The sequence below is a fragment of the Crotalus tigris genome, unplaced genomic scaffold, assembly GCF_016545835.1.
Source record: "Crotalus tigris isolate CLP2741 ecotype Arizona unplaced genomic scaffold, ASM1654583v1 scf7180000020183.615534, whole genome shotgun sequence".
NCBI classification, from domain to species: domain Eukaryota; kingdom Metazoa; phylum Chordata; class Lepidosauria; order Squamata; family Viperidae; genus Crotalus; species Crotalus tigris.
This window is the reverse complement of record NW_024097896.1, coordinates 82245-108621: the sequence shown is the minus strand read 5'-3', so window position 1 is coordinate 108621 and position 26377 is coordinate 82245. Positions and strand designations below refer to the sequence as shown.

The following is a 26377-nucleotide window of genomic DNA, read 5'->3' as shown; positions in this document are numbered from 1 at the left end:
AATATTTGAATACATTATATTTATTGGTAAAGGAGTAAGTAAGTTCTATGTGCCAGGCCATCAAAAAAGGTATTTATGTTGGCAGCCATCCATTCAGTGTTAATAAGTAACAGAATAGAACAAGAGGAAATAATGGATTTTGTACATTCCTCCTTTTCCATTCCTTTTGCTGAAAATAAACATCTTACAGACTTTAAAAAGTTAAGTAGTTTGCCTACCAGATATCTCTGAATCAGTAAGCTAAAGAGCAGGGGGGGAAATCCTTTGGAGGCTTTGGGAAAAGAGAAGCAGATGAATTTCATTACTTTTAGACACTTTTTGACTCAGAAAAAAAAACACAAGAAGAAAATTCACTATAATAAGCCTGCTCTAACTAGAAAAGAAAACATTGAATTTTGCATTTCTCTAATAAAAATAAAGAGACTTAACAAGAAGGAATTGCCAGATTTACTTTTGGATATTTTAGAATTTGACAAAGAAAACATGCTTACTGATTTGGATAATTTAAGTAGCATAGTTTTGGTGCACACATTGGTTTCTTATTAAAGTTTATAGTTCCAAATAATGATTATCCAAGGTATACTTCAGTGTAAGCAACACCATGCCTATCCTCATTTAATAAACAACATAAAGAATACACTGATTCATTTTTAAATTGTGACTCAGAGAAATTGAATGTTGAGACTTTTACAAAAAAGAAGTTCTGCGGTTTTTATCCAATATTAGTTGTCTGTTTTAATTAATATTATATGGTTGATGAGACAACTTGTACTAGGAATTAGACAATACTAAGAAAGCATCTTTCTGGGAGAGTACATAGTTAGTGCTCTTATGTGCTCTGTCCATCATGATTATGTAGAACAGCAATATAATCTTAATTGATCTGAGATGATATATAATATCATGACATGAGCTTCCTGGAAACTTAAAGGCTTGCAAGTTTCAAAATTTAATATAATCAGCTCACTAAAATATTTTTCAAGAATAAGCATCACATTTTGCATATAGGCATCTGGCTTTAGCAAATTCTAATTTGGTCTATCCAAATGTGTTGTGTTATACATAGCAATGCAGGAAGTTGTAGTTTTCAGAAAGCAGAAGGGCATTAGCTTGGAGAAGTTAGCATGTTCCTACGTTGCCCAGTTTTTGTGCACATAAATTTTCCTTCAAATCCAAATGAGTATCTTTATTTTTTAAAAAAATATTCTTGTTTCTTTCTCAACTTTAATTTCTAATACTATATAGAAATAATATGAAAATATAACAATGATTTCATATATAATTGCTTTTATAAAATAGTAATAAATGATAAATATTGCTGAAATTTGGATTGTTAAGATTGCCTAAAAATCTAATGGGAGAATTACAGTAGCATCAATTGATATAAACTCTGGGATTAGCAAGTGATAAATCTAAGGTTCTTTGCATACCATTCTCTCTGCCATACACTGTGAAATTGTAAATTCACTTAACTGGCTTTATAATCAGCCCAACCTAAAAGCATTTCATGTACTGTAATTTGGTAGTCATACAATCTTACAGAATGCTTTGTACAGATATGAGAAATATGGCTTAAACAGACTAATTTAGGAGCCTAGGAGTAATGCTTTATCTTGACTCTCACCAGTCTTCTCACATCTGCTGTTTGTAATCTCTTTCTCCTTTCAGATCAATAAACTGTAACTCCTTTTCTTCATCCCGACCCCCTTTAAATACCTTTTGTGGACACAGACCACGGCATGGACTCACAAGACTTAACTCAAGATTTAGAGCACTAGACTGCCTTAAGCCTTTGTGATAACATTAAGCCCCCCCTCCCCCCAGGGGCTTGTGGAACACAGGTTGAGAACCACTGCTTTAGATGGTTCACCATTGGCTAACAGACCTTTATGAGAAACAGGGCTTTCATTGTTCTTTGATCTTTATGCACTGAGAGTCATATGACTCTGGTCTCTAGAAATTTAATAAATTGATAAAGTATCCTGACTCATATAGCTGAAAATGCTCCATACTATTTAGAACCACAATATTTCGCATGTAAAGTAAACAAATGAAATCTATCTGAAAAAATATTAGACTTACATAGATTATGTTGCGTTTAACCATTTAAACCTTTGACATTTTTCCTTGACATTCACTTATATTCTCTTGATTATTTGTCAGCCACTCTCATTAGCTTTATCCTGTTATTGCGCTTTACATTTGCAAATCCAATTTTTTAATCTACTATGCAAGAACATGCATTTACTTTTTCTAACAAAGAAGGCATTTATTCATTTACAACATTTCAATTAATGTTTTTCATTTAAGCTCATCTTCTAACTAACCCTGGGGCAGCTCTCAATAGAGGAAGATATCTTTTTAAATTAGTGTAAGCCAAGTATTTGTGCTTATCCATCTTTAATCTTTAGTTTCTTGGTTATCATTTGCATTTTTGCAATGTTCTGCTATTTTCTTAATTGTTCAAAGTTTTAAAAGCAAATTATACTATACTTTTGATCTCTTCTAAATCTGCATCATACAATAACATGCACACACTATTTATATATTCATGTTGTAGTGGTAAGAACATAAGTTTTCCTCCCACAAGAACATTTTGTTCAAATTTCCTTTTGATGATTGAGATTTCAAAACCCCAGTCTTTTGTTGAAGAGGGGTATTAGTTTGGTCATATTATTTATCATAAGTGTCAAACATCATTATCTTATATCTGCAATCAATATGTTCATGTAATTTCCCCCCCTCTATTATTATGACTTAGAAATATTGTTAAAAACCCTAAGCACTAATTCTTTCTGGGGGTTTAACCCTCAAACTCATAAAATAAGAACTTATTTTCCTGACTATTTAAAAAAATGCTTTAGCTAAATCTCAGGTAACTGAGATAAATTAGCTTGAGTCTTCTAATAAATATCTTAAGTGGTCATATTTATTTATTTATTCATTTACCTTTTCAATTTATATATCACTTCTTTGCTAAGCAACTCTGGGCAGCTAGCAAGCTAAAAAAAACACCAAAAATATGTCCGCTGGGGGGAGGGGAGAAGAGTCACAAATCAATGCATATAATACCACAAACACTTAACTTACATAACACAGCTAATACTTAATGATGACTTACAGAGCATTCTGACCCAGTGCTCAACAAAAGAGCATCTTCAGCCTCTTTCTAAAGGCCAGCAAGGCTGGGTCATTTGAGTTTCAGAAAGCATAGCAACAGAAAAGGAGTTCCATAACATAGCACTGTTTAATAGATAGGACCTGGAGCATAGCAATTCTGTCAGTTCTGATTAAATGGACAGAAATAATTGGATAGTCCTTCAAATATCCTGGCTGTGAACCCTGAAGGGTTTTATAGATGATAACCAGGACCTTGAACTGCAACCAAAAATCATTGGTAACCAGGGCAGCTTGTGCATTAGCATTTTATATTGGCATCTTGAGGCGTACCCATAATTACCTGCATTGCTACATTCTGAATCAGCTACAGCTTCCAATGATTTTGAAGAATAGTTCCATGTTAGAATGTATTGCAGTACCAAATAAGGTCACAAAGATGTGAGTGACTATCAGCAAATGCACCTATCTTGATGTATAAGATTTGTCCAAAAGCTTTGCTACCCATTGCTGCCATTTGCAGAGAGAAATCAAAGAGGACCCCTACACTGCACACCAGTTTATGTGAGATGGTATAGCCCTATCCAGAACTAAAGATGGAAGAACTGCAGGATCAGGTTGCCTATAATGCTCACAGTCATTCAGTGTTGCTAAGCTGAGCCTGTGCTTGTTTCTGTGGCCTGTTCCATCCAGATTACTACAGCCTCCAAATTCTGAGACAGAACCTAGACTATGTTACTTGGGCAAAGCAGGGGTTAAGATCTGTAGCTAACTTATCTATGTTGCCAAGTGATCTTTCTCCAGTGGCTTCACTTAAATCTCCTATTAAAGAGAGCATCAACCCATAAAGTAAGAGCCTAAAAATTAGTCTCTCCCCCTCCCCTCCAACCCCATCTGGAACTAGTCATGATGTCATTCAGAAGACCCTTGCTCCTTTCATATGTCCTACTTCCAGAGATAGTTAAATATGAGCTAAAGATGCGGAGGAGAGGGTGGGGACCCTTTGATTATGGTGCAGAATATGCTACACTTGTGATTCATATGCAGTATCTTCAGTTGCTCCCAACTGTATCAGGTTTTTAAGCGGCATGTGTCTCCTTTTCTTTTAGAAAAAGAAGTGTGAAAACAACCAAGCAAAAATCACAACGTTCTAGGAGCAGCTCACCAGTATCCAAGAGGAAGCGAAGAAGAAAGTAGCAGACATTTCAGACATTCTATTTTGTTACAAAAATTTCCAAAATGGTTTTACTTCTGCAATTTTAGAAGCACATCTAGACTCATGTTCCATTCCCAGCAATAAATGTTGCTTTACAATAAATCTACTTTTCCTGTTAACAGCTGTATATTTGAGTGGCAAGAAAGTGCTGTATTACATTCAGAATGTCAGCTTTTAGAATATATGCTGTTTTACTAGATCAACCTTGTCTTAACTAATAGTCTCTATGTACAATGGACTGCAATTACTATTGTCTTCAGTGATGCTTCTAGGATACCATTTAATTCAAATTATTTAACTAGAAAAAAGTTGATTTGGGTAATTTTCATTCTTTACCTCCATTTTAGCACTTATGACTATGATTGACTTGTTATTCTGGATATGTTTTGTAGACCTTGAGTGGGACCATGGTTTATTCTTTCATGGAGTTAAAAAAAATCAGATATATTTTATGCATGTAAAAAATGAAAATGTTGAATTTGTTCCAAGTTTTTTCAACTATCTTTCTCTTTATTTATTTATTCTTTGACATCTATATTCTTAGTACAAGATTCTATATTTGTTGAACAATTAGAATTTCTAGACTAAAAGAAATTCAGACAAATGAAATTAATTCCAGCACGAATATTTTCATCTCTGCTATTTCTTGATAAAATGATTTTAAGATCATGCCACATGAGATTATAATTATGTTCTGATATTTTGCCAAACATAAACAAGTTAGCAACATGGCTGACAAAATGTCCACTCCTATGCATCGATTTAGATTGCATGACCTGGAAATCATTAATTAATTTTGTTAATCATTCAACAGCTCCAGTACTTTTACTGCTGAAAAAATAGAAAAGGGCCAATTTTCTGTTTCCCCCACCCTCTCCAAATATATTTGGGGGTATTAGGGGGACTCTAGAACAGTTGGGAGGGGAACATAAGAAATATGAAAGGGAGGACAGAAAATTAGGATCTTATTACACAAAACATCTGGCACAACTTTGGATTTCTTTCTCAGGTTATGTGTACTAAAAAAAATTCAGTACTATGATGCATGCTTTATAAACTATATAACAAATTCTGCTTTATAACTCATTTGCAGGAGTATACTGGTGAGACTACTAATGCTAAATATTTTTCTGTTCGTATATATATTCACACATGTGCACACAAACAAACATATGTGATTCAATATTGAACATGGTTTATACACCTTTGCATGCTGTATAATGAAAGCTTTCTAACCCCAAGTCACAACAATTTTTTTTTAAAAAAGTAAAAGTATTATCTTCCAAAAAGTGCTACTTCTGCCTTTTGGGGTGATTTCTAAATCTGGAAACATAGCTGCTTCATTTCTGAAAATGAATTTGGGATAATGGTGAGGATCATACTCACTGCTTCTGACATTTATCCTATACTTATTTTCTTGAATAGATGAATGGTGTACATATGCCTTCTTTCTCTCTTCCTCCAGCTCCAAAGAAATGGGAGAAAGTAAAAGCTGCCCTTGGCTTAACAGATAAGACTACAGCTTCGACATGAAATATGAAGGCATTGTGCTCAGGCTCTATTCCTCACAAATGTGTTGAACTCAAAGTGCCCCTTCAGCACAGAAGCAAACTTTCAGTTTGGCTGTGAAAGGCAGAAGGGGTACAGCCATTTTGCCTATGTACCTACTGGTGGTTCCGAATGTAGAATCACACAATCAGATGAAGAGACCTTCTTGGCTTAAGCAGCTCAATGTAAGTCCAAGCCAAAGTAGGAAGATGGAGGTTGGGTTTGCTTCAAGCTTCAGGTCTGAGTCTAGGGTGCACTTTTAACCATGGCAAGTTGAATGACATCAAGGTCTATTTATATTTATTTGAAGATTTAGCATACATATTAACACTCGTTATTTGAACATAAAACAAAATAATGTTATATACAATTCTTTTTTAATTTTTGGAATGAAAACTAAAATCCAAAGGCAAGTTCATCATTCTTATTTCATTTTCCTTGCAGTCAAGGTGATGACATGAGCAGCTCTATCTCTCTTGTGCTATGCTAAGCATTCACATCAAGGCCTTGCTTGAATTAAAGTCTGGGCGTTTATTAATATGTGTACTTGATTTTGACTGCTTACAAAATTTCAGCTAAGTTCTGGACCTATTCAATGTCACTTTGCAGCTAATTTTCATGATCAAATTTGCTAAAATATTGCACTTAATGTGTAAACCGTTCCTTGAGGGCTATGTTTTCAATATAGAGGCATTTCCTTAGCAAATTTTTGCCAACTATTTTTATTAATTTTAATATTTAGAAGATATTACTATGACCTATTAATAAAATCAAGAACCAATGTGAAAAATCAAGAGCCTATGTGAAAAATAACTTTATCAAATTATGGCTTATTTACATTCTCCAACACGAGCTCTTTTTTGGTTCTCTTAATATATTCCTGCAATGTACTATATCGAATGCCATAAATGTCAGCCCTACTGCTTTGAATTTTAACTCTTTTTTTAAAAAGATGCTGCTTTATTTTATTTTATTGTTTCTCATGGATGTCTCTTCAGACATTTCAGATGAGTTTTGTTTTTGTTTTTTCATTTTTGGGTATTTCTGCAGCATGTGTGATTGCTGAACTCTATCTGGTGCAGATCAAGGGCTGTATCCCAATGGAAGGTGTGTGTACAGTTGATGTTTTGCAGAATTTTTTTGTTATAAAAACTAGTTTTGATGTACATTCTACGTTTCATGAGATTAATACAAATAAGGGTAGAGTTGAGCTATGTAAGTTTTGAAATAAAAGAATTTGGTAGCAAACTCTTACATTGTGGCTTAAAAGAAGAAAAATGCCATCGGCATTTGAAACCATTCTTTAGGGATAATTATTCTAGAATCAAAATTCAGCTGAGGCAGAGGGACACGCCAAGAAAATGGCCTAATGTCCTAGGAAAAAGATGCTTTTTCATAATTCGTTAAGAAGTATGGAATGCAATTCTCTTTTAAGAAATATGATTTGAGAATCATATTTATATTTGGGAGAGGACATAATTTGAAATTGTGAAGCTGTGTAGTTGAGTATTTCAATAAAGAGGGAGCTATTGGTTGTTAAAAGTACCTGCTATGATTAGTCACAAAACGTTCATTTTTCAGCAGGCAAAATAACAATACCGTATGTTATAATGTTGTGGCACAGGGAGTCCTCGATTTACAACCATTCGTTTAGTGACTGTTTGAAGTTACAACGGCACTGAAAGAAGTGACTTATGGCTGTTTTTCCTCATGGCCGTTGCAGCATTCCTGTGGTCCTGTGATCAAAATTCAGACACTTGGCAACTGGCACGTATTTATGACGGTTGCAGTGTCCTGGATTCGTGTAACCATCTTTTGTGACCCGGCAAGCAAAGGCAATGGGGAAACCAGATTTCTTTTAACAACCATGTTAGTAGGTTAACAACTGCAGCGATTCAGTTAACAACTGTGGCAAGAAAGTTCATAAAATGGGGCAGAACTCAATTAGTAACTGTCTTGCTTATTAATGGAGATTTGGGGCTGAATTGTGCTCGTACGTTGAGGGCTACCTGTGCGTCATTATCTGCACTATTTTATAATGTATCATAAAATTGTATTACTGATTTCATCCACAGGGCACTCCAAGGTGCATCTACCATGCTTTTCATTTTTCAGTGAGTCCTTATCTGAAGAACAAAACACTGGGCTGCTACCATTTGGCTATTTTGGGTGGTGATGTTTGTTTGTTTTTTTAAAGAAATGCCTCTGAGGTCTGTTTGATCATCAAAAGCAATCTGGTAAATTGGGGGTCCCCAAACAAAGCCCCATCCACAGGATGCAGGCAGCACACAAAATCACGCCCCCTCCGGTCTGTGGAAAAATCTCCACGTATGTGGTCCCTGGTGCCCAAAAGGTTGGGGACCTCTGTGGTAAATACATGCTAGAAACTGGCACTTTGCTTTGCAACACACCAGCTTCTCATAGAGTTAAGTCTTTTTTTAAATAATTACAGTCAGATGGGTGAAGAATGTGACTGGTGCCAAGGGAAGTGCCTGAGAACTGTAGCCAAAGAGTGTCACGTAGCCCAGCCTTGCTCAATTCCATCCTGTATATTATTGTTCCCTTACTAGGCTGCTCTTTTTCTCAGTGTGTCAGAACTGAGAGTGGGAGGTTGCCTTCTCAAACATGGTTGCCTTTAGCATATGAAGCAGTTGGGAAGCCTCTTGGAGATAGCTGCCAAAAACAGATCCTTTCAGCAAGGACAAAGAGCTTCATTGACCTACCTGCCTAGTACTCTCTTCAGATGGTGGAAGACCATCATCAGCATGGTGTTCTATGGAAGACCATCATCAGTGTGGTTCTGTTCTTGTCTCTCATGATTGAAATGACCAATAACAATTCTTACAGGCTTTTAATGATTAACCACCAGCAACCCTCTGACTTTACTGAGTTTTCCCATTTTTTTCAACTGCTTTATAGTTAATGTATTTGTTTTACATTTGGTTATGTGCCATCTGGAAGCCATATGCGATAAAGCTGAAATACATTTTGTTTCCCTGAAAACAGATACTAAGTTTGGCTATGAAACATATTACTGTGTCTCGTCTCTACAACAAAGCAGACTGTTTATTTATGTTGAATTAAAAGCAAAGTGCCAGGTCTTTAATGAGCAATGTTTACTTTTCATTTCCTGTGGACTTATTAAACTATTTAAGAAAACAAATTTCTTGGGCCTTATTTTAATTTTGATCAGTTATTTTCAGAAAAAAAGTGTGTAGGGTCAATTATCCAGCCATTTTTAAAAAAAAAACCCATACAATCCTTTTAAATTAATAATATCCAATTCCTGATCTAATTAAAAGTGAATAATATACAAAGACTATGAATGAAAAACATCCCTTAAGAAAAATTAACAATGAAGCTCTTGCAGATAAATAAAGAAGAGAGCTTTAAGCAATAGAATACAACATATTTTTATGGTATCTAAGACAATTGTATTTTTGCTAATACAGAGGTATGCTATTACTCCCTGATCCCTTGTGATTTTGGTAGTGCTATAGCAAAAGTTAGCATAACTTGTCGTCTCTCTTCATCTTATTTACTCAGTACATTTTTTTCAAGCTTTTGGTACTTCTTTTCAAGCTGGATGGGTTCTATTGATATTCATGACCAAGAAGACAATTTGTAATTGTCTATGAATTTAGAACTATGAACTTTGGAATAGTTCTAAAGAGAGGCCTCTAAAGGCTGATTTAGAGTTGTCCCGTAATGTCCCATAGCCATATGCCACAAAGAGGTTGATGGGTAAACAGGTTGCAGAGGGCTACACATGAGCAAACACCTTCCGACACAACTATGTGTTGTGTGGGGATGCGCACTCCGTGTGCTGATTGGTTGATCTTACTTCCTGTTCTGTGCTTTGCTGTTTGAGAGCTCTAACCACAACATCAAAATTTGCTGATGTATAAAAAAAGCCTATGCAACCATTTCCAAAAGACAAACACTTGCATTCCCCCACATGCAGTGCTGGAGAAGTCTGCTCCCACCCTTCAGACAGCATTTCTTCTGCAGCTCTCTGTTCAGGCATGTGTTATCTGAAATAATCACAGATCCCTTTCCCTACCTGTACTGCTTTAACAATGTCATCTACTATAAGCACTCGCATATCAGTTCAAGGTAGGCCAGACTAAGAAACCAATGCCACATAGGTCAAGACTACTTTAATGGTAATAACTATAGCAGGGGTGTCAAACTCAATTTCACTGAGGGCCACATCAGCATTGCGGTTGCCCTCGGGGCCGGGTGGGTGCGGCCTACTGGGTTGGTGTGGATGGAGTAGATGTGGCCTACTGGGTGGGCGTGGTTTTGGCAGGCAGCGGAGCGCTCTCACAGCACTGAGGTTGAGCCGGGCAGTGCAAAGCTCACCATCTTTGCACCTTGCTGCCTGCTGAAACTGGGCAGGCTGGGGGCTAGGCAGCATTGCACTTCTCATTAGATTTGCACCACCCAGTTCAGCTCTTGGCGCTATGAGGAGAGCGCCCTGCTGCCTGCTGAAATCGGACAGGTTGGGAGCTGGGTGGCCTTGCGTTTCTTTTTGGATTTGCGCTGCCCGGCTCAGCCTCTTGGCCCTGTGAGGAGAGCGTCCTGCTGCTGCTGAAACCCCTCCCCCCAGAGCCCATCAAGCCAGATATATGAAGTAGGCGAGGGCCATTTGCTGGCCACTTCAAAGCGATGGTGCATTTCTTCATTCCTCATAAAGGGTGACACCTCCCCAGCATGCACCCAGGGGGTGGGGCCGACGCAGCAGGGGCTGGTCCTCACTGTTTCCAGACGGCCTTGTGGAGCTAAGACTGAATGTGTTTCAGCATAGATGGCCACCACAAAATTGTACATTGTCTTCCGGCCGGCCTGGGCCAGGGCTAAGGCAGCAGGGGCCGTTCCCTCACTGTTTCCAGGGTGGCTTCACGGGCAACATGAAACCACTTCGCGGGCCACATCCAGCTCCCGGGTCTTGTGTTTGACATGTCTGAACTATAGTAACAGAATCTTGCAAGTCTGAAGATGCTTCCCCCACTCCCTTTATCTAGGTATGAACGAGGGAGAGCATTATTTTCTCACATTATTTTCTTGGCCCAGACTCAAGCCCCTCTTATCTGACTGTTACCTTCATAATGGCTCTTCCTTTTGTCTTTCAAGGCCATTCTCTCTGCCATCTCTTGAGCAGCAGTGAAGCCACACATACAACTTTACACACTGTCTTCCATAGAAGCCAATATAGCAGAAGAGCACATAGCAACCAGTGCCTTTGGCCTGATATTCAGTGGAAGGTGGTAAGAGTTCTCTGTTATGCTGAGCATTCCAACTAAAGAAAGTGGCCAGAGCCAATATTTTTAAAGCTTTGGCTGATCTGAAAGGCTTTAAGAGGTAATATTTGGATTAGATACTGTGGAAAGGAAGGCTTGCAGTGGCCAGCATGAATTTCCTCACCATGAGGAATACTGGAGCACATCCGGTTTCTAATTTCAAAAGGAAAAGGCTGGTAGCATATGGCTGAGATTGTGTTGAAGGAAGATTTCTCTTGCATAATACAGCAAAGAAGAATTTGAAGCCCAGAGAACAGAGCAGCCATCAGGAGAAAGTGTGGCTTAGCAGGCAACTGAAGCTGAAGGAGGAGTAGGTGCAGACTTCAGCAAATCAACCAAAGGTGAGGTGAATGGGAAGCCAGAGTCCAGCAAAGACTACAAACTTAGTTATACCCAATGCAGCTCACTGAACAGTAGTGTTACATGGGCATAGACAGCCTATGCTGTCAGATTTGGACTAGTTGCAGCTTCCAAATATTCTTCAAAAGCAACAAAAAGCAAAATGAAGATGAAAAAGGCATGAATTACTGTGAATAGGGCCTCCGGCAAAATAGGTCCTCATTCATCCCCAAATATAAGCCAAAAATGTCAGTCCTATGCACTCCAATTATACCAAAATGTTATGATCCCTGCAGTGCCGGGAGCCATTAAAAATGGCCTCTGGGTTCTACAGGGGTCATGGCCCATAACATTTTGGTATAAATGGAGTGCGCAGGAGTAACATTTTTTTTTTTTAAAAAAAATGTCCTCACCACCACAAGAAAATTATGTAGAACTGGGAAACTTTTCAGGTTCACTGCAAGCCAGTATTTTGACATGCATATGGCCAGACAACATTATTCCTGTCAGTACCTCTGTAATCCAGATGTGCTTCCTCTAGAATATAATGCCAGAGACCACACCAACAACTATAATATAATGTGGAGGAAAGTTTTGGTTAGTCCACATACTCATAGGTTGACAATTCAGGATAACTTTGGAATTTGTGAAATGATGTACTTGCTGAATAATCAACTCTATGTATCACCAGCACAGTAATATTCAACAATGTTATATATTGAGTTTCTTAACATTATTTAGGAGAGCTTGGTAGATTATAAAAATGTTCTCCATTGGACATATACTGCTGAGTTGTATTTCTATATAAATTCTAGGCTGATGATTTCATATCATATAAGGGGAAAAACTTGAGAAGAGAGTTGTTCTGGACAGGCTAAACATTTTCAATCACATTAGAATAATGTCATTCCTGTCCCTTTTGCGAATTTTTTTTTTTACTTTTTTTTATTTTAGACCAACAAAACAAAACAAAGCACAACAAACATTACACACATACACACGTAATATATCCTTTTTTGTTAACAGCAATTTGTAACAGTACTCTTCTATTCTTTACATTTCCCCCCTCTTTCTTCTTTGAAATATTTGTCCTTATTGCCCCATTGTTTCTTATTTACATTTTCCTTCTTTCATATTCTACTATTTACTAGGAACCCAACATTATTAATTGTAGTAACACTCATATTTTTTATAAGACTCGACCGGAATTCCATCTAAGCATGGTGATCATACAAATATTCTCATATTATTTCCTTTTGCTAAATTTTGCTTGTCGATGATTATTGAAAGATAGCACTGACATACTCTAAATCATAAAAGATCTGCAGTGAAGTATGGATTCCATTATACCAAACTCAACTTGCATTAGCATGTTAATGTTCTCTTGGATAGGTCACTTCTAACATCATGCATTATAGCATATAACTCACCAGTCTGAGAAAAGGATACCCTTGTCTGGATTTTCTGTCTCCTGATTCAGCTTCCCAAAAGTTTCATCTGAAATACAATCAAAATATAATGCAATGCACATGAACCCAGCAGAAATTAAGTGCCTCAGAGTGCCAATGTTGAAAACCAAATTAGTAGTAGAAACATACAATAGACTTTAAAGACTAATTTGATTTTTGTGAATGGAAGAACTCCATTCTTAGAACAAATTAACCCCAGTCCCTAGTTCCTCCTGCTGTTTTCCATTCCCACCATCTGGTATGCTCCTAGATATTGAGCAGCATTTATGAATGGTTTAAGATAACATTGACAGTCTCAGATAGAGAACCAACTGTGGCAATAATTGCCTTTTATTAGCAGAAGATGTTCTAGTCCATTAAGTTGTGTTGATAACAATTAAGGCAACTCAATTACCTGATTACTTTGGGGGAAAAATAGATTTGTTCTTTCAGGTAAAAAGCAGAGAAGAAGATATAGGGCAGTGATGGCGAACCTTTTAGAGACTGAGTGTCCAAACTGCAACTCAAAACCCACTTATGTATCGTCGAGTGCTGGGTGGGCATGGCCGATTGGGTGGGTGTGGCCGATTGGGTGGGCATGGCTACAGTGGTAACAGCAGACTGGGTGGGACTAAAAAGTTCAATCAATCAATTCCAACTTTGGGAGATCTTTTTTTTCCCCGCAAGAAGTTGAAATTTATTGATTGGTTGAACTTTTTTTTTTTGCACACGGCGACGGAGGCCTAAAGTGAAAAGGTTTTATAAAACCCAGCTGAAGGCTTAGGACTGGGGCGACGGCGTGCATGCCCACAGATAGGGCTCTGTGTGCCACCTGTGGCACGCGTGCCATAGGTTCACCACCACAGACATAGGGTGAACCCTTGATTGGAGAAATAATCTTCAGCTGGCCCATGTCAAAAAATTAAGCTATCAGGAAATCATGTAATCATGAGCCCTTCAAATCAGTCTGAAAGTATGTAGGGTAAAATTCTAAGAGGCAGAAATTCTTCAAATAAATATTTCACAAATTGCCTTCTGGGGGAGCTTGTGGAAGCTCTCTGTTGCATATTGAAGAATACAAAAGCCATGGTTAAGCACTTTTCCTTCTATTCCCCTTATTCCCTCTTCTGGATATTCATCTCACCACATTGCAATGGAATCCTTCTAGTGAAATACAAGAGAGATTGAGACTTTCTACTGAGTTCCTTGATCAGGAGAAAAGCATTTTTCAGAATGAAATTAACCTTGCCATTCTTCACAAAAATCAACATTTAAAATCAGTCATGCATACTACTGTGGCTAATGTGAACTTTTCACCTCACTTTTCACTTGAATTCCAGCATTATACATCTTATCTGTAGGTTATTTCTTCATTGTAATTTCCATAACAAATTATATATGCAATTCACAATGGTCATGTTAGGCAAAGGATATCTGGAAATGCTGTCTATGCTCTTGCATGATGTAGTTGCCCAGTCTTATCTATGCATACAATCTTCTTGTCATAAGGCTGGGCAGACATTGTATATGGTTAACAAAACGCTGAAATAACCCAGTGGCCTGGATGCCCAAGACATGCAGAACTGTCAACTGACCACACCAGTTGGTTTGGCCTGAACCACTGAATCACAAAATGTAGCCAAACACATTTTGTCTGGCACATAGGATGTGCTAAAGAAGTGGATATTAGTTAGGTTGTGCTTTCTCAAAGAGATGCTGTTGAATTGCTGCATAAGTTCTCTAGCTTCAACCTCTCAGCCAGCACATTATTTCTGCTACTTCGTAGCCCTAAATTCTAAAATGGGATACCATGCAGACAAACCAACCATGCTGTGTAACTGCAATTTCTTTTTGGTGTCTTAACTCTTATGGTCCATTATAGTAGAACCATCTTGTCTTTTTGCTTAAGTAAAAACAAAGTTGAGAAACAAAATTATAAGTAGTCCTCACTTAGCAACTGCAATTGGAGTCGGCAGCTCTACCACTAAGCGATATGATAGCTAAGCAAAACATCACATGACTACAATGGGCTTACACCTTCACTTTGGCTACTGTTGTTAACTGTGACATCACATGACTGTGAGTTGCAATTTTATTGCAGGCTTCTCCACTGATTCTATTTGTTGGAAGCCAATTGTGAAGTGCACAAATGACAATTGCATGACTGATGCATCAGCTGTTAATACAAGGACTGATCATAAACTTTTTTCAGCACTGTTGTAATTTTGAATGGTTGCTAAACAGGGCAGTTGTTAATCAAGATTCATTTGTATAGTAATTATTACAGCTTTACAATCTGATCCCATATGTATGACTTTGTTTAAAGTAATTCCAAAATAATTATTTACAGCTTGTCCAACTGACATTTTATTTTTATTCCTTAATTTGAGAAGAATTTCTTGAAGCTTCTTTTCCTCCAGATGTTGTCAGCTTGTCTTTGAAGCATCTCTAAAATGTTGCCTTCTATCTATTGGCATGATAAACTGCTTGAAAACAGATTTTTACTAGGGTCTGTTAAATCTATAGCCCAGTGATGGCAAACCTTTTAGAGATCGAGTACCCAAAAACTGCCCCTGCCCCTGCCCTGCCTATTCTACTCCACCCCGCTCCCACCACCGCCCCACCCACCCACCCACTGCCTCCATGGCCCGCCAGAGATCACCCAGGCAGCACCATGGCAGCCACGCCCTCTGTCCGCACCCCACAGCATCATCTGCGTGCGATGGGGCACAAGGCCGGAATCTTGTCCCCGCTGCCTGGCCGCCATGTCCTTGACTGCGCCGCTTTGTGCGGGCCGTGTTTGGGGGGGAATCTCCTCCGGGGGGCTGCTGGTGAGGAGGGAGCCATGGGGGGAGGCAGGGCTGGGGTGACGGTGCATGTGCCCACAGAGAGGGCTCTGAGTGCCACCTCTGGTTAAAATATTGGGTCAGATAGAGAAATATTGTCACCAGATTTCTTGTGAGACAGGGAAGAATAACTAATCAACCCAAAATCAACTGGGAAGCAGATGGTAGAAGAGAACAGAAATCTCATCTCTTATAGTGTCAAGATGAAAAGATTAGACATTTAATACAGTTGTATTTCCCAACCTCACTCCCCAAAAGTGATTTATTCTAATCTTCCTTTGTTTTAAAAAGAGATACTTGGTTACAATTATAGCAAATTTTAGGCCATTTTTTAAAATTTTAGAAATAGTTTATTTAACACCAAATTAAGGTGGTGAAATAAAAAAAAGTGGGACAGAGAGCAGGAAGGGAATAATAGATGGATTTTAAAATCCCCAGAAAATTCCCAGGCTCACCAATGAAGATTAACAGAGGGATAGAATCAAGATCACATGAAGTATTAAATACCATTTTACAATGCCTTGGTAAGGCCACACTTGGAATACTGTATCCAGTTTTGGTCACCATGATGTAAAAAAATGTTGAGACTTTAGAAAGAGCAACAAAGATGATTAGGGGACTGGAGGCTAAAACATATAAAGAACGGTTGCTGGAATTGGTTATGTCTAGTTTAATGAAGAGAAGGACGAGGGGGGACATGATAGCAGTATTCCAATATCTCAGGGGCTGCCACAAAGAAGAGGGAGTCAAGCTATTTTCCAAAGCACTTGAAGGCAGGACAAGAAGCAACGGATGGAAACTAATCAAGGAGAGAAGCAACCTAGAACTAAGGAGAAACTTTCTTACAGTTAGAACAATTAACAATGGTCTAGATGACCTCCAAGTCCCTTCCACCACATCATCATCATCACCATCATCATCATCATCATCATTATGGAGTGTAAATTAACAGTGGTGTGGTGCTATTTGCTTTGGTTCTTTTTCTCCTGAAATCCCCCGAACAGTTTGAGAAGGAAATGTGAGTTCCTGGGAAAAGAGCATTTAGGTTGTTCTTTAAAAAAAAATGAAAATAGAGCCTAGGCTTGTTCAGTGAGGCTCTATCCTGGAATACTGAAGGACAGCTGAAAAGAAAAATAGGTATGTCCCAGGAAGCACGACAAATCTATAAAAGTCTAATTGCAGTGGTGACCATCAATGGATGACTTCATGGAAAAAGATCCAGAAGGGTGAAACTTTTCAGTAATTGAAATAGGGGAGGAAAAATTGTTGTGTCGCTTGTTCAATTCTTCTGAACAGGGAATGTTAATTGACTTTGTATTCCTGGAAATATAGAACTTAGGCCAAATGTCCAATGTATATTCTTTGAAAACTTAACTGGTTGTGTATTTAAAAATGAATATTTAACAGGGAATAGCTTTGAGTGCTTGGGTTTTTATTCCTTACAATGTGTTGACACTATATTGCCTTTCATTTCAGAAAGTGCAAATAGCTTTGTTTTCTTTCATTTGAATTTTATTTATGGTTGTGTTAACATATTGGTGTATAAATTGAATCTCACAGTGTTTATTTTACTGGAACAATATATATATGTAAATATGCAAAAATGAATATCTCCCAAGAATAACTGCTTTGGAGATTTTTGCATTCCAGCAATCACTTGTATTAATGTAGTTTATTTTATTCCATAAATTAGATTTTGTATGATTATAGAAAAGTGTAATAATAGTGGTTAAGTTGAGGTCTTTGGTGGTCTCTGAGCTTGTTTTTTTTTTTTTGCAGCCGTTTCATTATCCTAACTAGGTAACATCATTAGTGCTAGTAAGGAGTGGGGTTTGCTCTCAAATTCCAGTGGCTTGCCCTGTGAGTGTTGTGGGGATGGTCTTAGAGCAGGGGTATCAAACTCAATTTCATTGAGGGCCGTATCAGTATTGCAGTATTGCAGTGGTAGGTGTGGCTAGGGTGGGTGTGGCCTACTGGGTGGGTGTGGCTGGAGTGGGTTTGGCCTACTGGATGGGCATGGCCAGCTCTTTTTTCATTTGCGTCAAGGATGCCTGTGGATGCCTGGGCAGGAGTGAGACAGATCTGAGGGTCTCTGGAAGAAGGGGGTGGGACTGGGGCAAGCACCATGGCATGGTCCACTGGAAGAGCCTCACTGTTCCTCTCAGGCCATGCAAGGGGGGGCTGGATGGTGCCCCTTCGTGAGGAATGAAGAAATTCACCTTCGCCTGGAAGTGGCCCGCACATGGCCCTCGCCTACTTCACATGTCTGGCTTGGGGGGCTTTGGGGGAGGGGACGCCATGAGCAAAGTGAAAGTCGACGTTACCTGCGCAATGCCATCCAGCCCTCAGCCTGCCTGGTTTCAGCAGGCAGCAAGGCATTCTCCTCACAGTGCCAAGAGGCTGAGTCAGGCAGCGTGAATCCGAAAAGAAGCATGATGCTACCCACCCCCAGCCTGCCCGGTTTCATCAGGCAGTGGGACACTTTCCTCACAGTGCTGAGAGGCTGAGCCGGGCAGTGTGAAGCTTGCCAGCTTTGCACCTTACTGCCTGCTGAAATCGGGCAGGCTGGGTGCTGAGCGGCGCCGCGCTTCTTTTTGGATTCGCGCTGTCTGGCTCAGCCTCTTGGCGCTGTGAGGAGATCACCCCGCTGCCTGCCGAAACCCCTCCCCCAGAGCCCATCAAGCCAGATATGTGAAGGTGAGAACCATTTGCTGGCCACTTCCAGGTGATGGTGCATTTCTTCATTCCTCGCAAATGGTGACATCTCCCCAGCATGCACCCAGGGGGTGGGGCCGACGCGGTAGGGACTGGTTCCTCGCTGTTTCCAGATAGCCTTGTGGAGCTAAGACTGAATACATTTCAGCATAGATGGCCACCACAAAATTGCACATTGGCTCCCAGGCAGCCTGGGCCGGGGCCAAGGCAACAGGGCCATTCCCTCACTGTTTCCAGGATGGCTTCCCGGGCCACATGAAACCATGTTGTGGGCTGCATCCGCCCCCCGGGCCTTGTGTTTGATATGTCTGTCTTAGAGAGCCTTTGGGTGGGCTGTTTACTGTTGGCTTCTTTGGCAGTTTCTTGATTGGGGTATTGTTTACTTGATTGTTGGTGATGTTAATTTCTGCTCATCTGGGTACTGATTGCTGGTGGAGAGGTGCTTAGATATTTTTGTTCCCTTTTTGGCTTGTTTACTGTCTCTTTTGTATAGTATATAGCAGGGGTCCACAACCCCTGACCACGGCCCACTACGGGGACCATGGCCAATTCAGAGTTGGGCTCCACGAGTGGTTGGCTGGGTGTGCACACATGTGCAGCTCAACATGCATAAATAGCAGGCCAGTGGGCACTTGGACACATGCGTGCCAGCCCGCTGGTCATGCAAGTTGAGCTGCATATGTGCACGCTGCCCTGCCACTTGTGTGGCCCAAATCCCCTCTCTCCCCCAGCTGAGCTACCAAGCTTGAAAGGTTGGGGATCTCTGGTCTATAGACATTGTTTATGTCTATGTGTTTATTGATGGTTAATATGTCAGAGTACCAAGCTTCAGGAAATTCCATAGCATGTTTGGATTTGGCTTGGTCTAGGTTGGTCACAATTATGCAAAAAGGGAAGGACTTTGGAGAAGGACTTTTTCTTAGTCTAGCCTCTCGCACAGGTTTGTTGTGATGTAAGCTTCTAACAGAAAAGTGAATTAAAATCCTGCTGAATAATAATAATAATAATAATAATAATAATAATAATAATATTGATGTGTCATGACATAATTTATGTATCATTTAGCTAGTAGAACAGAACAGAACAGAATAGAGCTGGAAGGGATCTTGGAGGTCTTCTAGTCCAGCCCCCTGCTCCAGCAGAAGAACCTATACCCTTTCAGACAAGTGACTGTCCAGTCTCTTCTTAAAAATCTCCAGTGATGGAGCACCCATGATTTCTGAAAGCAAGCTGTTCCACTGGTTAATTGTCCTCACTGTTAGGAAGTTTTTCCTTAATTCCAGGTTGCTTCTCTCTTTGATCAGTTTCCAGCCATTGTTTCTTGTCCTGCCCTCTGGTGCTTTGGAGAATAATTTGACTCTCTCTTCTTTGTGGCAGCCTCTCAAATACTGCAATACTGCTATCATGTCACCCCTATTTCTTCTTTTCTTTAGACTAGCCAAACCCTCAATCTGATGGAAGCCTTATGTATCAAAGCAGTGATGACACAAAGCACCTGAGCTATAGAGTATTAGTTTGGAAAGGAATGTATTCAGCATATTCCAGACAAAACTGACCATGAAGTTCAATTAGAGCAGCGTTTCTCAACATTTGTGTGACGGTGACCCCCGTCACACAAACGTGCCGTGCATGCGCGGCGCGCATGCGCGGCGCCGCCACCTGAGGGGGGAAAATGGCGGATCGCCTTGTTTGGCGACCCCTGTAAAATGGTCGATCGACCCCAAATGGGGTCGCGACCCATAGGTTGAGAACCGCTGAATTAGAGAATGACTGCATAGTTACAGGAAGGAAAGTGAGGAAGAAAGTTGCTTAAATCGATTATTTGGACTCTAATTTCTAGATGGTACATCAATTACTCTAATTCAAAAGTAGGCTTCCTACTGGTGCCTATAGGCTCTTTAACATTTTGGAGACCATGTTGATTAAGCTTAGCCTATTTGGGATAGTAAAATGAGGACCCAGATTGGTGGGGGCAATGTAAAATATATATATATTTTATATATATATATATATATAATTTTACGCGGGAGAAAACCCGAACAACCAAAGACCTATATATATATATATATATATATATATATATATATATATATATATACATTGCTTACTGGTGTACACCGCTTAGAGAGTGCTTGCACTTAAAGCTGTATATAAGTCTCATAAATAAATAAATAAATAAATAAATAAATGACAGTTCTCCTGCTATTATTGGTGCTATAATCTGTCACCCACATATCTCTCACAGAATAACATTTCTGAATGCACCAAATGATGTTATATTTTAAATAAATGTTTCTAATATGATTCTGAAGCAAGGAATTACACTGCTGCAAGAGAAATCGCCTGTTCAGATTCGCAGCAGTGGAAATGCTTCAAAGAAAGACCACAAGCAGTTCTGTTTCCTTTTAATTTCTTTTTAAAAAAATCAGAGGATATTTTGATCTTTCAGAGATAAAAGTGTTTATAAATGGATCTCATTCTGAGATTTTCTCTGGCTGCTCAGATTGTGACCAATTAATTTCATTTTTTGATTTATTAGGGCAACCAACAGATAATTTGGGAACTTGTTTAAATTTATTCATATTTTTTCTCTGGCAGGATCCCTAGATCATCTTCAAAAACCTAAGCAAGAACTGAGGTAATGAAAATCCAGCAGATAATTCAAGAGGATAGGTCAAAGAAGGCTTAAATAAAGACTGAATTATTAAATGGCATTATATCATTATAGAACAGGCAGGTCAAACTTGCAACATCACATGATGTCGTATGACATATTGCGGGCGCGGTTTCAGTATGAAGCATCTGGCCCGCAGGCCAGAAGTTTGACATGCCTGTTATAAAAGATAGTATTGTCTGGTTTATGCAGCTAAATACAATTCACACTCTTAACCAAAATACTATTGAAAAGTCATGAAATAATGCTGAGATCAGGATTTTTTCCATGTTGGGCCTCATAGATAGATATGGTTGTATTCTTACTATGATCTTAATAACAACTTTATTGTGCAGAAATTAGTGCAATGGGTACTGTAATTTGATCATTCTCTAGTGACTCTTTTTTGTCATATTTATGTAAGTATGTGCCCACATAGATATAGATACTTAGATATAGATATAGATACCCTTGGTTCAGAATCCACAATTGGGACTGGCAACTTGGTTATTAAATGAAGTAGTCACTAAATGAAACCATAATGTCTGGTTAATAACCACAGTATAGTTAAGTAAGAATCCATGACTGTTGTTATGATCTTACCTCAGCTTTCCTTTGCTTTACAGATCTGTCACAAATATGAGAATTGATTGTAAAGTTACTTTTTTGTAAGTGTCATAACTGAATGATTGCTAAACAAGGAAGTCGCTAAATGAGGACTAGATGTAAATGTAAATGTAGGTATAGATATAGATATTGATATAGCTATATTGATGTAGATGAGTTTCCAATTTCTAGGCCAAGATCTTGTTCCATAATGTTACATATACAACTGTTACAGGTAGTCCTTGGGTTATGGACACTCATTCAGTGACTGTTCAAAGCACTGAACAAAGGGAACTTATGACCGTCCTCGGAGTTCCAACTATTGTAGCATCCCTGTGATTGTGTGGTCACAATCTGGGCATTTGGAGCCCGATTTGCAATTATGACACTGCAGCAAACTGCAGGCATCATGATTTCTAACATTCGCTATCAGCTTCCTATAAGCAAAGCCAATAGGGAAGCTGGCAGGAAGTCAGAAGTTGCTTCCATTCCTGCAGCTTTTTTGCATCTGCCCATGGCACTCTGCCACAGCACCTGCCTGCACTCTGGATTGCTGTCACTAAGCAATGACATCGCACATTATCCCTTCATCACTTAGTTACAAAAATTCCAGGACCAATTACTGTTTTTTAACCTGATACTATCTGTAATTCTTTATTTTTCTATTGCTTCTCTTCCTGCAATTTTAATCAGTTCGGCAGTTATTTGTTCTGCATTTGATGTTGTCCTATCTGAATGCTGACTTAGTGCCTATTGTCACTCACTTTCTTCTGCAACAGAATCAGTTTCTGAATACATTTCCTCTCTACAGTACATTTGGTATTCTATAATTCTGTTTGTAAAAGATTTTAGTACAGTCTTTGCAAATTGAATCTCATTTGTTCTCTATCAGATGTGTTCTGAGATTATTTTTCCATATTTCTGTCTTAACTGTGTTTTTTGGAACTTGACACTGTATTTTTTTTCTTCTTGACATGTTGACATTCTTGATTGAGATGCCTTCCTTTTGTCCTTTCTTGTTTCTGATTGGACATCAACTATCAGTCATCATTCAGACGTTTCATGACTCAAAGCTTTCATTCTTCATTTTTCCTTGTCTGTCATGATAGCTTGTTCTGAAAACAACTTGGATTTTTATCCTTTTGAAATTTTGTGAAAACATTTTTTTCTACTTTAGCTTTTATAATGTCTGTTAAGCATATTGTATCTTTTCTAACACTGATTTTATACTCAATTGTACAATTTCAGGTCATTTACCTTTGGCTTACCTTCTCTCTTCAGTTTACTGAGTTTAGCCCATCTATTTGACACCAGTGATTCTTGATCTGTTTCACAATCATCTTCCTATAACTTTTCTCTCAAGATCAAGTGGAGCTACTGAGGATTTCCCCCAGAGAGATTATTGGGTTTAAAATCTATTCCAAACTAATAAATCAGTCATGATAGGGAGAAAATATATGCCTTGATAATTGTATTGGAAAACACTCCAAAGTTTCTTTGGATACCTGGTTCCTGAGCAGATGAGATATATATCTTGAATCCTATAGGCCATGATGGATTGGTTAGGATAGTTGGACAGGAATGGGAAAACGATGTGCTTGAAGTATAAACTGATTCTTTTGACAGGCTAAGCCACCAGAATATAAACTGGGAGCAATAGCACTGATGATGTTACCTAATATTCATTTGGGTAATGAAACATCTGCAAGAAAAAAGTGAAGCTCAGAGAGCACCAAGGCCCCCTGATTCATTTGTTTTGGTTGTTTCTTCCCTGAAATGTGCAATTGGCAGTATATTTTATGAACTAAAATATTCAATCTTCTGATTTATGAGTTTGTTACTCTTTTAATTTTTATTAAACATCCTTAAGCACATTTAATAGCTGCAGTAAAAATTTTTTTAAAAAAAACTCAAACAAGTATGGAAGGGGATGTCTTGCCTTGGAAAATTGTTCTAAAATAAACTAAGCAATAGTTTTTAATTGCAGGGAAGGGAATTTATGCAGGAGCCCTAGTAGTTAAGGTATCAGGCTAGAAAGTGGGACACCGTGAGTTCAAGTCCCACCTTAGCCCTGAAACCTGGTTGGGTGACTCTCAGCCCAAACCACCTCACAGGGTTGCTGTGGAGAAAATAGGAGGAAGGAAAAACTGTGTTGTATATATTCATTGTCTTGAATTACTTGTAAAAATAACAAAGGTGGGATAGAAATAAATAAGTAAAATAAATTATGGGACAAGGTTGATTCAAGGCGAATAATACTGCAATGCACAGCTGCTGGCTGAGAAAAATGGAAAATGCAACATAAGATCTGTGAAGAACTAGATTTGAAGAGCAACTGTGGTCTGACATATCAGAAGAGAATCAGGCTATCAGTACTCTTATAGTAATCACCAAGCAGATTACAGAATGAGAGCCTTATGTATGGAAAATACAATTTGCAAACCATTCATTTAGTGGCCGTTCAAAGTTACAGTGGTTTCATTTACAACCAGTCCTCACACATATGACTGTTGCAGCATCCCTACAGTCACTGATCAAAATTTGGGTGCTTAGCAAATGGCACGTGCAGCATGATGGTTGCAGCATCCTATGAGTTATCTGATCGCCATTGGCAACCTTCCCAGGCAGCATCTGAGAAACAGCAGTGATTTGCTTAACAACTCTGAGGGGGAAAAACAGTCATAAAATTGAATGCAACTCACTTAAACAAAGGCTTTGTTTAGCAATGGAAATTCTGTACCCAGTTGGGGCCCCTAAGTCCAGGACTACCTCTAAACCACATATTTTTAAACAGTAATAAGCTGACAAAACAAAAACAAGAAAAATACCCATATAAAACCTCCAAGATGTGTAGAGGCCTGTATCTAAGCAGAGCAAACGATCAAAGCAAGCCTTGTTGCTGATTTGTTTTGTTTTGTTTTAAAATTAGATCTATCGTGGAAAGTGAGTAACAGTGGAAAATGTGTTGAAATGTTGCATTCTTCGTAAACAGATACAGGAAAGGAAAAACATGTGCTTTCAAGAGAAGAATCCAAAATATAAGGGCATTGGAAACAAGCCATGCTCAATGTTGTAGACAAACTATTCCTGTGGGAATTTCCCACTGGAGAAAATGCTGCATTTCTGAGGAGTCTGTGACTATTTGGAGACCTCTGTAGCACAGAGTTCGACAGAAGAAGAAATGCTTCATATCTCTAATTTTCTTATTTCAAAGAAAAGGTGTCATTACTACAAGGGTTTTCAACTAAGTTGAGCCCTTTTAACAGAAATCAGAAATAAGTCGGCTATTGCCTTTATATGCATGCTTTATTTAGCAGAATGTGTTCATCATCCGTATTTATTTATTTATTAAATGTCTACGCCATCTATCTCACCTAACTAACTCTGATATTATTTGATAAGCAGTGAATATGATGCATTGCTAAGGGAATAAAATGAAGAAACGAAGTTTCAAAGTATATTGAAGGGGGCAAAAAAGAAAATTCAGACTAAATATGAACAGCCAAAGAGATGCCCATTAAACTATTCATTTTCATTCACAATAGCTTGCCAACTTTGGTCAATCTAGACTAGACAAAGTGAAGCAGGATCAGAGCTAGTTAGTATCTGAGTTATTGATCTGATTGGAAAGATTCAGAAACATTTCAAAGGAAGGAAGGGATCAGCCTGTTATGTAAACTGCTGCCAGGAGAACAACACCGATAGTTCCACGGAGTCACCAAGAGTCAAGCGAGACTAAGTTGCCTTATTCAAGTTAATTTGAAATTTTTGCTGGTCTTTTTCTGCCCAAGCAGTCAAATTTGAGAAAATGAATGAATCGTATTGGAAAACGTACAGCATTTGGGAAAATTTACAAATGCAGATAAAACATACCACAAACAGTGTCTTATATACTATATCTTTAAGATATTTTTAATAAACGTTGGAAGGCAATTCAAACATTGCTCTTTCTGAAATGTTTGTGCTGGTACATTTGTAAAAACACCCAAGTTTGACTTTGTCTGTAGAAGCCCAGTTCCAGTTAAACCTAGATAAAATGATAAAATGATCCTGTTGCAAAGTATGGAGGATGTTTGAATGCCTATTAAATAACAAACCACATAATGTAGTCAAATTCCTTGTGCAGTTTCTACTGGAAGAGCAGCTGGTTTTCAAGAATTTAGCTTCAGAAGAAACTTAAATATAATAAATTAAGTTAAAAACTTAACTTGGAGGAGGAGGAAGATCAAGCTGAGAATTGTCTGAATCTCTTTTTTCTGTTTGAGATGTGGAAAAAGGGAAGCAGGGCAATAAAAGATGGAATTTTAATAAGGAAGTTTTAAGGGAAGGGGAAAATATAAACTAAAACATTATTGGTAGGATCTAGGTCACTTAAATTTAAAGTTTTTTTTTAAGCCTAACATCACTACTTTTTTTTAACTTTACGTATTATTTCCAATTGCAAAGAAAAAGAATGAAACTGACAGATAAAATTAAAGTTATAGAAAACAGTGTAACATTAGTGAAACAAAGTTTGCATTCATCTGCAATTCACAGTTAAAGAAAATATAGGTCAGTGTCAGCTGAGGGAACAAACCACATAGACA

General features: G+C 38.5%; 1 protein-coding gene across 3 annotated transcripts in view; it reads left to right on the top strand.

Moving 5' to 3' along the window:
• The window catches only part of RAD18 (RAD18 E3 ubiquitin protein ligase), a 133620-nt gene extending 127998 nt beyond the window's left edge, over window positions 1-5622 (top strand). For all 3 annotated transcript variants that reach the window (XR_005559454.1, XM_039365760.1, XM_039365762.1), the window contains one exon: window positions 4227-5622. Coding sequence is in view for 1 of the 3 variants with exons in the window: in XM_039365760.1 (XP_039221694.1) it covers window positions 4227-4314 (88 nt within the window). In the remaining 2 variants the exon portion in view is untranslated. The remainder of the gene's footprint in view (window positions 1-4226) is intronic.
• Window positions 5623-26377: the final 20755 nt, after the last annotated feature.